General features: G+C 46.3%; 1 protein-coding gene across 2 annotated transcripts in view; it reads right to left on the bottom strand.

Moving 5' to 3' along the window:
* COL5A1 (collagen type V alpha 1 chain) overlaps positions 1-17,328 on the bottom strand; it is a 250,402-nt gene that overhangs the window by 15,257 nt on the left and 217,817 nt on the right. For both annotated transcript variants that reach the window (XM_026719149.2, XM_087914298.1), the window contains exons 54-63: positions 16,447-16,500; positions 16,246-16,353; positions 9,932-9,985; positions 9,423-9,476; positions 9,101-9,208; positions 8,893-8,946; positions 7,760-7,795; positions 5,341-5,394; positions 4,983-5,241; positions 3,605-3,717 (exon numbers count right to left, since the gene is read on the bottom strand). In XM_026719149.2, the coding sequence (XP_026574934.1) occupies positions 3,605-3,717; positions 4,983-5,241; positions 5,341-5,394; positions 7,760-7,795; positions 8,893-8,946; positions 9,101-9,208; positions 9,423-9,476; positions 9,932-9,985; positions 16,246-16,353; positions 16,447-16,500 (894 nt within the window). The remainder of the gene's footprint in view (positions 1-3,604; positions 3,718-4,982; positions 5,242-5,340; positions 5,395-7,759; positions 7,796-8,892; positions 8,947-9,100; positions 9,209-9,422; positions 9,477-9,931; positions 9,986-16,245; positions 16,354-16,446; positions 16,501-17,328) is intronic.

Genomic DNA, 17,328 nt, shown 5'->3' with positions numbered 1-17,328 from the left:
CAGTCTCTTCTTAAAAACCTCCAGGGATGGAGTGCCCACGATTTCTGGTGGCAAGCAGTTCCACTGGTTGATTGTCCTCCCTGTTTGGAAGTTTCTCCTCAATTCCAGGTGGCTTCTCTCCTTGATCGGTTTCAAATCATAGTTTCTTACCCTGCCCTCCGGTGCTTTGGAAAATAATTTTTACCCCAACTCTTCCTTGTGGCAGCCCCTCAAATACTGGAATATTGCTAATGTCCCCCCGAGCCCTCCTTTTCTTCTAAACTGGCCAGACCCAAATCCTGCAACCGTTCTTCACGTGTTTTAGCCTCCAGGCCTTTCATCATCTTAGCTGCTCTTCTCTGCACTTTTTCCAAAGTCTCAACGTCTTTTCTGAAGTATGGCGACCAACATCGGTTGCAGTATTCCAGGTGTGGCCTTACTAAGGTTTTGTAAAGTGGCTTTAATCCTTCACGTGATCTTGATTCTATGCCTCTGTTTATACAACCCAGGATTGTATTAGCTTTTTTGGCTGCTGGCCCATGTTTAAGTGATCATCCAAGCAAGGCCTCTCTCACAGTTACTGTTTTGGAGCCAGGCCTTGCCCAATCTGTAGTTATACCTTTGATTTTTCCTGCCTAATTTTGCAGTGGTCTTATCTTTTTCACTAGCTGAAAAAACATTTTACTTTTATGAAAAGGGGAAGGTAAACTCCTATCCCTCTCCCTAACCACGGTTTGGCTCCCATTCACTGACAGAGGGGAAATATCATTTCTCACCATCACTTCTCTTATTCCATGCCTCTAACTTAGTTCCCAAAGTCTATGCAAATATTTCACATCTTTCTGCACATTTCTTTACATTAGATCCAAAACAAGAGTCATGAACATTTTAAAAAACTAAAATTGGGATGAAAAAAGGCATAAGTAGTTTGAAAACCTCTGCATTAATTTCTACATGGTATGGTGCATTTCATCCACTAACATCAATCCAGCTTTCCTGCAAGTGTCATCATATTCTGAAGAAAATGCAGGAAAAAAAGCAAGCAGCGACCGCATTTAAAAGGGCAACGTTTTGAAGGCAGGTTGCTGAAAAGCTTCTGCATCCATTTCTGATTTTTGCAAAACCTCCATCGCTTTTGCAACATTCTAAAGTTCCTGTAAATTTCATCTTGGTAGGATAAAAACAAAAAAGCCAATCAGGAATGTGTTTCTAGTTTTCCTCTTGAATGAAACGGGGGAGGGAACTTCCGATCTGGAGATGGATTTGGCCTAGACACCCCCCCCCCCATCCTGCCCAAGAACAAACAAAAGCAGACTGGGCTGCTTGCTAAATCTCTCTCTCTAACAGATTGAGTGGTCCTTACAAGGCCCTCATTCAGACACGTTCATGTCCAGTCTGCAAATTACAGGGCACCACGGAGGGAGTGAAAAGTGTGAATGGACGACAACCTCAGGGAGGCTCACTTCCAACGCCAAGTTTTTCACTCCAACCGATGCACTTGACCTACCAATAATTTAGTACAGAGGGAATGACACGATATATTTGCACTTATGAATCTGCAGAAATTGACACATTTCAGCTTCTTTGGCAGCTTGTTAGCAATGCAAGTTGTTTTCAGAAGTCTATCAATAAACGGGAAACATTAAATGATGCGCAAGGCCGAAGTGAGAAGGTCAAAGGACAAAACGCAGCGCCTGAATGAGTGTTCAGACATGTGAGAAGCAAGGATGGCTTGCAAGGAAGGAAAAGGATGGAGAATAGAATAGAACAGAGTAACAGAGTTGGAAGGGACCTTGGAGGTCTTCTAGTCCAACCCCCTGTTTAGCCAGGAAACCCTATACCCGTGATGGCGAACCTATGGCACGCGTACCACAAAGCCACTTGTGCTGGCATGTGAGCCACAGGAAAACTTACCTCACTGCACATGCGCACGCCTCACAACTGATTTTTTCCAGGTGGTTTGAGGCCTTTTTCAGCTCCCAGAGGCTTGGGAAAAGACTCTGCAAAGCTTCTCAGGAAGAATAGGCCCGTTTCACCATTTCCTGTAATACCGGAAGTGACGAAAGGGGTCTAGAATTTGGCCTGCAAAGCCTTGCAGAGGCTTTTTCCAAGCTTCTGGGAGGCCGAAAAAGGCCTCAAACCAGCCAAAAAATCAGCTGTGAGGTGCAGTGCAGGTAAGGGGGAGGGAATTGCGTGTGCATGCGCAGGGGTGCGTGCATTGCATTCTGGGTGCTGGCGCACGAGTGCGTGCACACTAGTGCGTGCACAATTTTTGGCACAGGAGCCCGAAAGATTAACCACCACTGCCCTATACTATTTCAGACAAATGGTTTTCCAATCTCTTCTTTAAAACTTTCTGGGTTGGAGCATTTACAACTTCTGGGGACAAGTTGTTCCACTGGTTAATTGCTCCAACTGTCAGGAAATCTCTCCGTAGTTCCAGGTTGCTTCTCTCCTTGATCAGTTTCCATCCGTGGCTTCTTGTCCTGCCTTCAGATGCTTTGGAGAATAGCTCGACCCCCAACTCTTCTTTGGGGCAACCCCTGAGATATCAGAACACTGCTATCATGTCCCCCCTGGTCCTTCTTTTCATCAAACTGGATGTACCCAATCCCAGCAACCGTTCTTTTAGCCTCCAGAAGGAATAGGGTTGCTGCTGAAGTAAACTAGATTTGTTCAATTTCATTTTCTTTGCTCTTTTTTCCCCTGCCTCTGATTCATAGAATCATAAAATCATTAAGGCCGGAAGGGACCTTGGAGATCTTCTAGTCCAACCCCCTGCCCAAAGCTGGAGTTCCCATCCCATCCTAGACAAATGGATGTCCAATCTCTTCTTCAAACACTACAGTGTAGGAGCACACACAACTTCTGGAGGTGTCAGACCCGTGTATCTGCCATTCTTCAGTGGAAGAAGAAGGGCGGGGGGGAGTTGGTACAAGTAATCCTTTTTGATGTTACCTGATCTGTATAACCTACACATGATATACAACTGGAGGACTGGAGCCAGATGTCTAGAAACTTGTCACCTCTTGGAGAGATAGCAAGAGGAGAAGGGACCATAAAAATTCCAGCTCCGGAAGATACTCCCTGGGAACTCTTCAAAAGATACGTTCCCAGAGAAGCGGAGGGGGGAATTAACATGTTGGTTCTTTGTTTGACAAAATACACATCTAAACAAGGGGAGGGGTCCTAACTCCCCTTATTATCTATTACTGCATGCCTGGGAGCATTTAGACTCTGCTTTGAATAGTGCTGGAATCATCATCTCATTTCCATAAAGGATTCCTTTTGAAACGTCCATTTTTCAGAAGTTCATTCTTTTCGGTTGAAGGGGGAAAGTCCAATACTTGACCAGGAGGCAAGTCATTCTGCTGATTAAGAGTTTTCACTGTCAGGAAATTCCTCCTTAGTCCTGGGTAGAATCTCTCCGTGATCATTCTTCCACCTGTTACTTCTTGTCCTGTCCTCGGGGGCCTTCTTTGGAGAATAGCCTGAACCTCTGAGCCTTTTGCTCTTATGCTCGCTCCCTTTCCGTCTTTTCCTGACGGGAATCATGTCATTGAAAGCAAAGGGAAAGCAACATGCAAAATGTCCTCCAAAGGGACAGCAAGAAAGAGTTACTTACCCCCTCAGACTTCTTATCTGGGAAGATGCAAGTTTCTCCTCCAGCAGTAAAATTGCAGTAAACTTTAAAGGAATCCCGGGAGCAGCCTTGATTCGGGTCTACCCAATATTCTCCTAGATTTGGGAGAAAAGCAGTGGCTAGAAATTATAAAGCCCAAATACGATCTTCGGCATTGGCCCTTCAGAAAAGCCCCATCTCCAGCTTCTTCCAGAGGGCAGATGCCAAGAGATCATTTCCAGAGAGCTGGTCCCGTCACTGACAAACATCGCTTCTTTTCTTTCGGAAGGAATTGATCAGACTTCCTCTGCTTCTGAAAGGCATGTTATTTCTCAGTCTACCTTTCTTCTTTTTAAACACATGAGTGTTTCCAATTTAAAGTACAAATATGAAGAATAGAAGAGATAGACCTTCTACTGCTGCACCAGAGAGAGTATCTTAACTTACTGCACCTCTGTATGGGTTGCCAATTGCACAGGGGCAGATAGGACAGCGCTCCAGAGGGTGAACTTCATTGCCCAGAGGATCATGGATTGCCCTCTCCCCTCTTTGGAAGAGCCTTATAGCTCCTGCTGCCTTAAGAAAGTTAAAAACATCCTCAAAGATCCCTCTCATCCAGGGCAGCCTCTTTTTGAACTATGACCATCTGGCAGACGGTGCAGGATAAATAAAAACAAGGACAAATAGGCTGAAAAACAGCTTCTCTCCCAGGGCAGGAGCTCTGTTGAATTCTGCTGTATTGTGCAATATTAATGCAATATCAGGGGTTTTCAATTCAATGTATAGAATGTGAAGGATGTTTGTGTTTATTTTCAGTCATAATGTACATTGACGATGGTATTTAATTTAATTTTGTTGTACAAGGTGCAAAGACAATAAACTAAACTAGACTAGACTAGACTAAATAGGTGCCTGCTGAGTCTGTCTCTCTTTCTCTCTCTCTCTCTCTCTCTCTCTATCTATCTATCTATCTATCTATCTATCTATCTATCTATCTATCTATCTATCTATCTATCTATCTATCACCTATGCTGGCCACCTGCTTATGGGTGGATGGATGGATAGATAAATAGATATCCATCCATCCATCCATCCATCCATCCATCTCAATTTGGATGCTACCTGATTCCAGTCAACTCTGACTTTTAAAGCCAGTCAGGGTGGGACCCCTATGGAACTCCAGAATGAAAACCTGGAGCCCACCTGGATTAACTGTGTTTCTCTCATACCAACCCTATTTACACAACTTTATAACATTAGACTGAAGCCTTGGATCTAACTATCTGATCAATGAGACAGAATTGGAACATCTATGAACCTTTGAAAAGAAGATCGATTGCCCTTTTCTATTCCCCCTCCCCTTCCGATGGCTACTGCCTACCATCTGGGAAGTCCGGGTGACAAAGCTGCAGGTCCTTGCAGGTCCGAGCTGGGTTGTGCTGGGTGCCCAAGGGGTGCTTCATCTGCTCGATTTCCAGTTTCAGAGAGTTCAGGGAGCCAAAGATCTCCTCCATGCCATCAGCATAGTCCACATAATTGTCAGAATTGACGTCATCCATCAGCTGGCTGGCATCAATGTTCCTCCGAGTCCGCTTGGAGGACTGGATGGGGAGAGGTTGGATTACTTCTCCTGGAGGACCCTGGATGATGGGAGAAGAACAGGAATGCGGCTTGAGCAATGCCACACCAGAGAAGCAGACTCAAACTTGTGACAACCTTGTGACAGCTGCAGCACTTACAGGAGGTCCTGGTAGGCCGGGGTGACCAGTTTCGCCCTTCGGACCCGTTGGCCCCTGGGAAGAAGACGCAGAAAAGACATGGCCAGTTAAGGAGATGCCACAGCACAATTGCAACCCACCTTAAAGTAAGTCGCCCTAACCATTGTAATTCTCACCTTACAAAATTTCCTTGTGGGTTTCAAGAAGACAAAAGTAGGCAAATGTTTGGGAGAGTGGTCAAAAAATTAAGAAGAGTTGAAATACTAAAAAGAACAAGAGATGATAGATAGATATAGAATACTTCTTAATATAGAAGTATTCATCTGTCATCTGCACCTCTATAACTGTCTGGTTTGGCTCTGCAACCCAACAGGACAGACACAGACTTCAGAGAGTAACTAGGACTACAGAAAAAAACAATGGCTACCAACCTGCCTTCCATGGAGGACCCACATACTGCATGAGTCCAAAAGAGGGCTGTGAAAATATCTACAGACCCCTCACATCCTGGACAGAAACTGTTTCAACTCCTTCCCTCAAAACGACGCTATAGAGCACTCAGAACAACTAGACACAAGGACAGTTTTTCCCCGAACACCATCACTCTGCTAAACAAATAATGCCCTCCACACTGTCCACCTATTTACAAAGTCTGCACTACTATCACTATTAATCTTCTCATTGTTCCTATCACCTCCTCCCACTTGTGACTGTATGATTGTAACTTTGTCTCCTTGTATCCTTACGATTTATATTGAGTGTTTCCTAGTATGATTTGATTGTTTATTTGTACCCTGTGACTATCATTAAATGTTGTACCTGATGATTCTTGACTCTTGATGAATGTATCTTTTCTTTTATGTACACTGAGAGCATTTGCACCAAGACAAATTCCTTGTGTGTCCAATCACACTTGGCCAATAAAGAATTCTATCTGTCTTCTATCTATCTATAGGATTTGCTTGATTAAGAATTAGAAAATAGAGGTAACAGTTAGAAATCGGGGAAATATTACTATGTACATTGCTATATAATATATTACAATTACCATGTAGAGGTAAATGTTACAAGCTGAAAGATTTTTATCAGCTATACCTGAATAGCATTATTATTGCTATTAGTATTTTGTATAAAGTAAACTGATCATTATCATTGCTATAATTATTTTAATTATCATTAATATCAGAATTAATATTAATATTTTGTAAACCTAAAATGACTCAGACACATACACTGTTCATTAAGCACGCATGCACATTTCAGGGAAAAATGTAAAAAAAAGTGGAAGGGATGTTGGTTCAAGAAGCAAGAGGTTGCCTCCTTGAAACCCAAATGGACATTTTAAGGTGAGAATTGCAATCTGTAGTGGCCTCTGCCGTGGCTGCATCTCACCTATCTAAGCTTTATGAGATGACAGCCAGACATTAGCAGGGGAATGAAGGGAAGGATTGGAATGTGAAGAGAGAGGGGGAGAATGGACGGACGTTTATGAGATGAGGAGTTGAGAACGGAGCACCTGTTACCTGTTTCCTGAATGATATACAAGCACCTGATTGGAGCTTTGCAGAGAACTGGGAGATGGCAGGGGGGAGGACAGGCACACAGGCGCACAGGCCCATCCCATCCTGGTGTGCACACCTGCGCCTGCTTCCTCCTGTGCACAGGTGAGCACACCGGGATTGGGTGGGCCTGGCCAGTGTGCACCCACCACCTCCTGTGCGCACATGTGCCTGCTGGGATTGGGTGGGACTGGCCAAAGTGATGCAGGCTGGCCCCTTACCATTTCCATTGGGGGGGGGGCAGTAAACCCCCATTTTGGGGGCCTCCTGGATCAGGGAAGCCTCCTGCAGGGAGCATTTTTGCTCCCAGAGAAGCTTCCTGGGGCTTAGGAAGGGAAAAAACAGGGCGGGGGGCAAACAGCACCCTCCATTTTTTGCCTTCCTGGGCCTCAGGGAAGCCTCCTGGGGAAAGCAGTAAGACAGCGAGGAGAATCCTGGCACAGCTGATCATCGGAACAGCTGATCGTCGGGAGGCGGCAAAACGAAATGCCTTAAGGAGTGACCGGGCGGGGAAGAACGCAGTCAGCGATGTCGGGCATGCACGCAATGTTGTGCATTCGCGATAAGGACTGACTGGGTGGGGAGGGGAGGGGCCAGCCAGGGGCATGATCTGCCGGTTCTCCAAACTGCGCTGAATCACAACAACCGGTTCCATAGAACCGGTCTGAACTGGTAAAATCCCACCCCTGATTTCAGGGAGCACCATCTTGGAGGGGGAGGTGTGGATGACGGGAGGGACAAAGACATGAAGGAAGCCGGAAAGACAGGAAAGGGACCGAGAGCTTCTCTTCCACCCGCACGGGATCCTGTGGACTGCAATGCTACGATTAATAGCAATAAAACAATTTTCCTCCTTTGATAGATTTGATACTTGTACTTACGGAAGATCCTTTAGCACCTTTTGGACCAGGGGGCCCCTAGTTGAAAGACAGAAGAGCTCATTAGCAAAGCGTCCATTAAAAATAACCAAGTAGCCCATAACCGAGGCCGGGTGCTGATTAGCAGAATGAAAGTTGTCACAAGTGGTACACTAATTAATGTGTTCAGCACATCAGTCTTGAGGCTGAAACGGCCATTTCTTTTGTGCACTCACAGTTCTAATTATACTTCAGAATAAACGTATTTATCTTTCTGAAATCACTAAAATGTCAAGTTACTTTCTATTATTCTGCAGTGCTGCAGGCCGCTTCTGCTGACAGCCGGCTGCCAGATATTTGGCAATTCGAATCTCACCAGCTCAAGGTTCAGACTCAGCCTTTCCGTCCTTCCGAGGTGGGTCAAATGAGGACCCAGATTGTTGGGGGCAAGGGGCTGACTTTGTACACCGCTTAGGGAGAGCTGGAAAGCACTGTGAAGCGGTTTATAAGTCTAAATGCTAGAGCTATCTGTGTCTGACTGTCTGTCTGTCTGTCTCTCTCTCTCTCTCTCTCTCACACACACACACTACACACTTATCAAAGAGGCACAATGGTCAGAATGCAATATTGCAGTTAATTCCGCTGACTGCCAGCAGTTCGATCCTGACCGACTCAAGGTTGACTCAGCCTTCCATCCTTCTGAGGTGGGTAAAATGAGGACCCAGATTGTTGGGGGCAACAAGTTGACTCTGCAAACTGCTTAGAGAGGGCTGGAAAGCAGTGTGAATTAGTATATAAGTCTAAGGGCTATTGCTATCTCTATCTATCCAACTATCGATCAATCGATCAGTCAATTGATCTATCAGCTGTGGTGGCACAGTGGTCAGAATGCAGTATTGCAGGCTAATTCTGCCGACTGCCAGCAGTTTGATCTTGACTGGCTCAAGGTCGACTCAGCCTTCCGTCCTTCCCAGGTGAGTAAAAGGAGGACCCAGATAGTTGGGGGCAAAAGGCCGACTCTGTAAACCGCTTAGAGGGGGCTGGAAAAGCACCGTGAAGCGGTACATAAGTCGAAGGGCTACTGCTAATCTATCGAGGGCCGGGGGAAACCACGTGTTCATTTAGTGGATCCAAATCTCAGCCTCTTTGCTACTCACCGGCAACCCTGGAGGCCCAGGTGGACCAAGAGGGCCACTTGGTCCTTGAATACCCTTGAAGAAGGAGACGAAGAAGAAAATCAGTGCTTGCAATTCCGTTGTAATCCCCAGCTTTCCAATTCAGAAGTTTCCGCCCCATCTTCCCCCCTTAAGATTTGGCAACCGAGAAGGACCAAGGGATCTTGCAGCAATGCCCTCAATGTTTTACCTGTTCTCCTTTAGCCCCCGATCCACCTTGAGGCCCTGGCAGTCCCCGGTCTCCCTTTTCTCCTTGCTCGCCGGGAGGCCCAATGAGACCAATCAGTCCAGGATGACCCTAGAAAAGGCAACGGACGCATTGAAAAGGCTCTGTGTGCCAGGATGGGAGAAGCCAGGCTGTGGCCGAGAACGGCAATCCCCAGCTGGCTTCAGGAATCCTCTTCCTTCCCAGGTCGGGAGGGTCACCTCGAGAGTTTAAGCCAGGTGCTTCGAATTCACAGGCTTGTTTGGAGGTGAATTTTTGCCTAGATTCTGCACCGCAGAAAACTCACCTTTTCGCCCTTTGGACCCGAATCCCCTTTCAGACCAGGTAAACCAGGTGGACCCTGTGGAGAAAATGACAAGGATGGGTACTAAAACTCAGGCATCTTGTTCAGCCACCTTTTTTTTGGGGGGGAATGGTTTGTTTTGGTTTAGATTTAGGGGAGCCAAATTAATTTGGGAAAGGAAAAGTGAGTTTGGACCGAGGTTAACACATTTCTAATTTCGAGTCTTCGCTTTTCGTGCTGCCACCTTCAAACTGCCACCTCCAAGGGGAACCACGTAAAGGTAAGGGCTCTGTGGGAAGGGAGGGGTTGGCCAGACAAGATGGCCTGTGGAGGAAAGAGATTGCTTTGGATCTGGGGCTGCAGCCACACCCCCCATCCTGCTACCCCCCCTTGAGATGTAGATCTCCGGGCTTGAACCAGGAGAGCTAAAGGGGCGGGGGGTGGGATGGGGCCAAGCTTTGCTTTCAGCCCCACGGCAGGTAAAGCACAATTCCCAAAAATGTCAGACATACCATCGGGCCAGGAGGTCCGTCTGGGCCTGGTGATCCTGGAAGCCCTTGCTCGCCCTAGAAAACAATGGACACCTTTAGCTATTATGGAACATAGTAGGAGAAACGAGGGCGCGGTGGCTCAGGGGCTAAGATGCTGAGCTTGTCGATCCAAAAGGTCAGCAGTTCGGCGGTTCGAATCCCAAGCGCCGCATCACGGAGTGAGCTCCCGTTACTTGTCCCAGCTTCTGCCAACCTAGCAGTTCGAAAGCACGTAAAAAATGCAAGTAGAAAAATAGGGACCCCTTTGGTGGGAAGGGAACAGCGTTCTGTGAGCCTTCTTTGGCGTTTAGTCATGGTGGTCACATGACCACGGAGACGTCTTCGGACAGCGTCTTTGTAATGGAGATGAGCACTGCTCCCTAGAGCTGGAAACGACTAGCACTTATGTGCAAAGGAAACCTTCACCTTTACCTAGTAGGATTAGCTGATAACTTAGGTGGGCGATACTCGTACATCTCCCACATTCTAGAAGAATCAACCTCGGCATGGAGAGTGGAGTTTTTAGGTTACATTTCTACCCCACCTATTTGTTTCAAAGAGACAGGTAACCATCCTCATTACCAGGATCAATACAGTATTCGCTGTCTCACCTGTGAGGTACAATATAATTGTCAACCCTGAAGCTGACCTGTCCGGAGCCACCTTGGAGCTTTGATTGGGCCCTGTGACTGATTGTTTGGGGTTGAGGGGATTTTTTTTACTTTTAATTAGGTGAAAACTGAAGGGCCCCTCTGAGTCGGTTTGCACCAGATATGCGCCAGTATGATATCTCCAATAAAGCTATTCCTTGAGGAATCCACCTGCCTCGGAGTTTTTGCTTGCAACAGATCTATCACTTGGAACCTCGACAATAATAAGTTATAATATTCCATAATATAGACTAGCGTAGAGCTTATTATTTTAAAGCCACACTACTACATATCCAAAGCACCGCCATGTTGTTCACCCAATGTGTGAACGCTGACATGCATAGCTTCTGGCTTGAGATATGTAGTACCAGGTACTGCATTGTACAGGTAAACAAGAGAAGTGATAAGGGAATACCAAAGAGGTGATAGGAATGTGGAAAAATATGCTGAGATCTGTAACCGGTGTGGTCTCTCTCTTGCTTACGAATACACGAAGGCAGAAGCGTGTCCACCCCAAGGATAAAACACCCAGGCAGAAACTGAGCAACGTGGTACATATGCAGTACGATGCAGTGAGCCATGTGCAGATCTGTACATTGGGGAAACAAAACAACCACTTCACAAACGCATGGCGCAACCTAGGAGAACCAACCCATCAGGACCAGATTCAGCAGTCCACCTGCATTTAAAAGACGAAGGCCGCTCAACGTTCATATTTTGGACAGAGAGGAACACTGGGATGAAAGGGGGGTCCAAGAGGCCATTTATGTCCAAATTGAACAGGCCTCCCTCAACAAAGGGGGAGGGCTACGACATCATCCATCTCCAGTCTACAATTCAGTCCTTTCAGCAGTTCCAAGGAGGTTCCACATCCATTTGCACCACTCAGATGACCCCGAGGACACAGATAAACCCCCAGGTGGCCTCAATGACCCTCTCAAAGGATGCAAATGACCAGCTGCCTACAAGGAGTATAAATCCTTCCCTTCCCCACTATTTGGTCCGAGCTGAAGAAGCTTCTTGGATGAGAAGTGAAAGATCTTCAAAGAAAAAACAGAAAGTCCAGTTGCCTCTTGGAAAAAGCACCTTTGGGTCTTACTCTTGATTGTACCCTTGGAGATCCACCAGCTGTTGCAAAAGTTCTAATAAAACATTTCGCTCTTTCCAACAATTTTGGAGTGTGAGCTTCGTTTCTCACCCACCCAAGCTCAGTGCTGTTTCCTACCAGGTGCATTTCCTTTCTTTGGGAGGAAGTCGGCTCTTCCGGGGATGGAGGGCCTGCCAGGGTAGCAGGATGCCACGGGTTGTCCTTGAGTTACAACCACAACTGGAACTGGAACTTCTGTCACTAAGTGATGCAGTTGTTAAGTTAGTCTCACCCAGGTCTGGGCCTTTTTTTGCCGCAGTCATTAACCAATGAAGGGAATCGCCACTGTTATTGGCCAAATATGTTAACGATTATTACATCAATCCAGCTTCCCCCAGTGACTTCGCTCATTGGAAGCCAGCAGGGAAGTTTGCAAGTAGGGATGAACTGATCGTGCAATGTTGCAACAACTGCAAATACCTGCCTGTTGTCAAGTGCCCAGTCATGTGACTGTGGGGATGCTGCAGCAGTTGTGAGTCTAAGTCCCTAGTAAGTTGTGAGTCTTACCCTACTAAGACCACACTTGGAATACTGCAACTAGTTTTGGTCCCCATACTACTTAAAAGATGTTGAGACTTTGGAAAAAGTTCAGAAAAAAGCAACCAAGATGATCAAATGAAAGGAACTAGGAGAGCCATGTTGGCTTGGATGCAACCTGGATTAACAAGAGCCATGTCACATAACCCCAAGAGCAGCTAAGAGGATCAAAGGCCTGGAGACTAAACCATATGAAGAACGGCTACAGGAACTGGGTCTGGCTAGTCTAAAGAAAAAAAGAATTAGGGGCGACATGATACCAATATTCCAGGATTTGAGGGGCTGCCACAAAGAAGAGTTGGGGGTCAAATTAATTCTCCAAAGCACCAGAGGGCAGGACAAGAAACTATGGTTGGAAACGGATCAAAGAGAGAAGCAACCTGGAATTAAGGAGAAACTTCCTAGAAGTGAGGAAAATTAACCAGTGGAACAGCTGGACTCCAGAAATCATGGGCTCCCCATCGCTGGAGGTTTTTAAGAAGAGACTGGACAGTCACTCGTGTGAGATGGTGTAGGTTCTCCTGCTCAAGCTGGGGGCTGGACTAGAAGACCTCCAGCTTCTATTCTGTTCTGTTCTACCTTCTGTTTCCTGTTCTGTTCCTTTCCTATTCCATTCCATTCGTCACTTTTTTGGTGCCATCATAACTGAACAGTCAGTAAACAAATAATTGTAAGTTGAGGGCTACCTGTATTGACCAGGTGTAAAATCTAAAGGTATAACTAAGGATAAAGTAGTGGGAGTGACATGAGAGGGAAATAACCCGCGGCTTTAGCATTCCTAGTCCAGACTACCAAGGGGAATACGGCTGAGTAGGAGGTCACATTTACAGGCCTGACAGAATTCTGATTTCCCTCCCAGGTGGTGGAAGGGCCGTCTGCTTCCTGGGATTCGCTCTCAAACATCCATCTGCTAGAAGTTGCTGCAGTAGCAGAGTCTGCAAATGGTGTCAGAGACCCCATTATGTGGAGTTTTTCTGGGAGCCGGGCTTCAAAAATCCCATCACATTGAATTTGCTGCAGTGGCCGACTCTACCGATCGAGTCAGAAACCTTATTACACCAATTGGAATTTGTCTGGAGGCCAAATGCAAAATGAAACGTTCTTCTGAAGGACTCTGCAGTGTTGCAGTGTACGGTCAGAGGGAAAGGAAGAGTAAGGCCAAAATAAGGCTACCTAAGATGTAAAATAAGGCACCAATAAGGGAAATAGAAGAGAACAAGACTGGAGGCTGAAACATACAAAGAACGGTTGCTGGAATTGGGTACGTCTAGTTTAATGAAAAGAAGGACCAGGGGGGACATGATAGCAGCGTCCCGATATCTCAGGGGCTGCCCCAAAGAAGAGTTGGGGGTCGAGCTATTCCCTGAGGGCAGGACAAGAAGCCACGGGTGGAAACCAAATAAGGAGACAAGCAATCTGGAACTAAGGAGGAATTTCCTAACAGGGAGAAGAACAATTATTCAGTGGCACGGCTTGTCTCCAGAAGTTATGAATTTTCCAACACTGGACGTTTTTAAGAAGAGATTGGCAACCATTTGTCTGAAATGGTACAGGGTTTCCTGCCTAAGTAGGGGGCTGGACTAGAAGACCTCCAAGTTTCTTTCCTGTTCTATTCTGTTCTGTTCTGTTCTGGTCTGGTCTGGTCTGGTCTGGTCTGGTCTGCTCTATCCTATCCTATCCTATCCAATCCTATTCTATCCTGTTATATTTATCTCCTATTCTGTTCTGTTCTACTCTACTCTACTCTATTCTACCCTACTCTACTCTCTCTGAAGGCATCTCCTCTCAAGGCTTTCCAGCCATTCAGCTCAGTGTCCCTGACTGATACCTGACATCAGAGAGAGGTGAGGGGGGACCCCATCTTAAGATTCTTGTGGTCCATGGAATCTGCAGCTTTTTGGTTCGACTAATTTGTGGTAATGACTGAAAAACCACCTAAAACATGTTTCCTTTTCAAGGAGATCCAGGTTGCTTTTCTATCAACTCTCTTTCTGCTCCCCATGCAAACTATCGAGGAGCATTTCCGCCCTTCTCTCAACCAGCAGGTGAGTGCTGAACCAATACCCATGAACCAGGATGTCTTGATTTTTAGTTTATTAAGTGATTTGGAACAAACTGTGTTCAATCCCTCAGTTACAGTTATCTGATGTCTTGACAAGGTCAGCTCTCTGGGGAGGCTGCTCTCAGTCAGTGGCGCCACCTTAATGAGATTAACACCCATCACAACAATCAACGGATACACTTGTGGCACCTTTAATGCCGACAAATCCAGGCTGTCCTAAGCTTCCAATTAATCTTACGCGGAGGCTTGTCTTCAGTTGTCATATAATCCATCATTATAAAAACCTTGACAGCAGCTCCAAACTGATAAGATGGATGATATCACAGCCTATATCATAACCCTAACTAATTTTACATTATGTCAGAATAAGATGCTTTTCTTCTTAGAAGGAACAGGGAAATGTTTGTTCAAGTTCTTGGGTCTTCCTGTCCCTCAGATGGTCAAGGCCAGTGTTCCATCCAACAAACAAACTCCAACCCGATAAACTCCGAGACAAACATTTCCTCAAAGTTCCATTTTATTTGACTTGTCATATTGACACATCTAGGAAAACCTGAATCGGAGAGTTCCGGGTTTTCCCTTCCCAAAAGAGAAATCCAAGATCCATTCCCTGCACCCATCAATCTGTCTCATGGCCCATCAATCATTGTCCCAACTGGAGACCTTCCCGCGGATACTTCTCTTCAGGTGCAGGGTAACTTGTCCTTGACTCTCTGAGAAAGAATGTTGTTGAGTCTAACCTTCTACTCACTATGAAATACCCCCTCCCACATTCCCAGGCACTAAATGTGGCAGCCTCAAAGCTTCCAAGTAAAATATGGCTTCCGAGGCTGAGAGTCGCGTCATTTGCACCAAGTCCAGTTCTAGGTTACCATCTCTAATACTTCTGATCAGTAGTGGGATTCCTACCTGTTCCACTACCAGTTCGGTGATGTGTGCGCACCTAACGTGCGTGTGCAGCTTTTCCCACATCGGCTGAGGCCTGCAGCTGAGAGGATAAAGAAGAGAAAAGCGCAGGCGCGGGTGGGCCGGCCGATCCTGCACTTTTCTCTTCTTTCTCCTCTCTGATTGGAGGCTTTTTCCCCTCCTCTCAGCCGAACGTAGGAGGCTTTATTTTACTACCGGTTTGGCTGAACCAGCCCGAACCGATAGCCATACCACCTTGGCTTCTGATCTGATGTTGCAGATTTTAAGTTCCCAAGAAGAACCCCAGCCAGTCTTCACGGGAAAGGACATTTGTTGGTCTGGATGTTTGTAGCATTAGGAGTCCTCAACTTACAAGCACAACTGAGCCCAACATTTATGTTGCTAAAGGAGACATTTGTTAAGTGAGTTTTGCCCCATTTTACAGCTTTTCCTGCCACAGCTGTTAAGTAAATCATTGCAGTTGTTCAGTTAGTAACCTGGTTGTTACGTGAATCTGGCTTCCCCCATTGCCTTTCCTTGTCCGAAGGTTGCAGAGGCTGATCACATGACCCTGGGGCATTGCAACCATCATAAATGTGGGTCAAGCACCCGAATGTAAACGAGCTGACCATGCGGATGCTGAAACATTCATAACTGTGAAAAACTGATGCAAGTTACGGGGCAGAACGTGGGGGAAGCTGGCTGCCGGAATGTGCTGCAGCAGCTCCTCTTGGTTCTAACTGGAGAGCCTGACTCTGGGCTATGGAGGTGTCCCATTGGAGAATATGAATTATGATACACCCAGGGGGTGGGGGGGAAACCAGGTTCAAGGGTGACAATGAATGATTTGTCTCAGAGTCAGCTACACCCAGGCAGTGCTGGACATGTTAACTCCCAATAAATCCTTTTGAAGTTTTGGAAGTTTGGCTCGAGACTCATGATTTAATTGGGGGTAACTGCCGGAATCCTGACACCTTGGTTGGCCTACACTTACCACTGGGCCAGGTATTCCCCGAAGTCCATCTGGACCTGGCTTTCCTGGAGGTCCCTGAGGACCAACCGGACCTGTTTTCCCAGGAGGTCCTTCCAATCCAGATTCACCCTAAAGAGAAGCAAGACGTTACAGGGAGAACATGGCCGAAACCAGAAATGCTGCTTTGTCTGGTAGCAGCTCAGTGGTTGTTTTTTTTTTTACCTTGGCACCTTTCTCTCCTTGTCGGCCTTCAGGTCCTGCTGGTCCAGGTGGGCCCTAAAAAGATTGGGAGACACAGTGCAATGAGATTAAACCAGGAATGGGATTTCAAATTCCTTAACAACCGGTTCTGTGGGTGTGGCCTAATTTGTGGGTGTGGCTTTGTGGTCATGAGACTGGGTGGGTGTGGCTTGCTGACTGGGCATCATTTGGTGGTCATATGACTGGCTGAGTGTGGCTTGTATCTATCTTGTATATTTATGGAAATATTGAATTTTTTATAAAAAAAGGAGCAACTTTTACCCAAAATCAGGCAAAGCAGGCAGGCAAATTGAGTTCCTTTCAGAATCACAGAATCACTCAGAGATCTACCTTTCTGCAAGCTGCTACCTGAGTCTGCAGTGAAAAATAGAAGCTTCGGTCCTAAGGAAGGTTCAGCTCCGCTTTTAGATTAGCTAGAAAGCAAGAAATCCAACGATTTCCTGCTTGCTAGCTAATCTAAATTTCCCGGCACAGCTGATAGTCGAAACAGCCGATGGTTGGGGGGAAGGAAAAATAGCAACTTACCAAAAATTAGGCAAAAGGCACAGTGCAGGCAAGTTGGATGGTGTGCATACCAGGTAAGGAGTGAGTGAGTGGGAAGGGGAGAGGCCAGCCAGTGGCGCGATTTGCCGGTGCTCCAAACTGTGCAGAATCGTAACAACCGGTTCTATAGAACCAGTCCAACAAGGTAGAATCCCACCCCTGGATTAAACCCTGATGGTTGAAGCAACATCCTCTTGTATGAACGTCCTGCCAGGACTAACAACAGCTTGACTGAGGGAAGCCCCAACATCCATCTCCAGCATCAACCAAGATTTTCTGGCTCTTCAGATGTTCGGTCAT

The sequence above is a fragment of the Pseudonaja textilis genome, chromosome 17, assembly GCF_049901715.1.
Source record: "Pseudonaja textilis isolate UNSWEBS1 chromosome 17, rPseTex1.2, whole genome shotgun sequence".
Classification (NCBI taxonomy): domain Eukaryota; kingdom Metazoa; phylum Chordata; class Lepidosauria; order Squamata; family Elapidae; genus Pseudonaja; species Pseudonaja textilis.
This window is presented reverse-complemented; position numbering and strand designations above follow the sequence as displayed.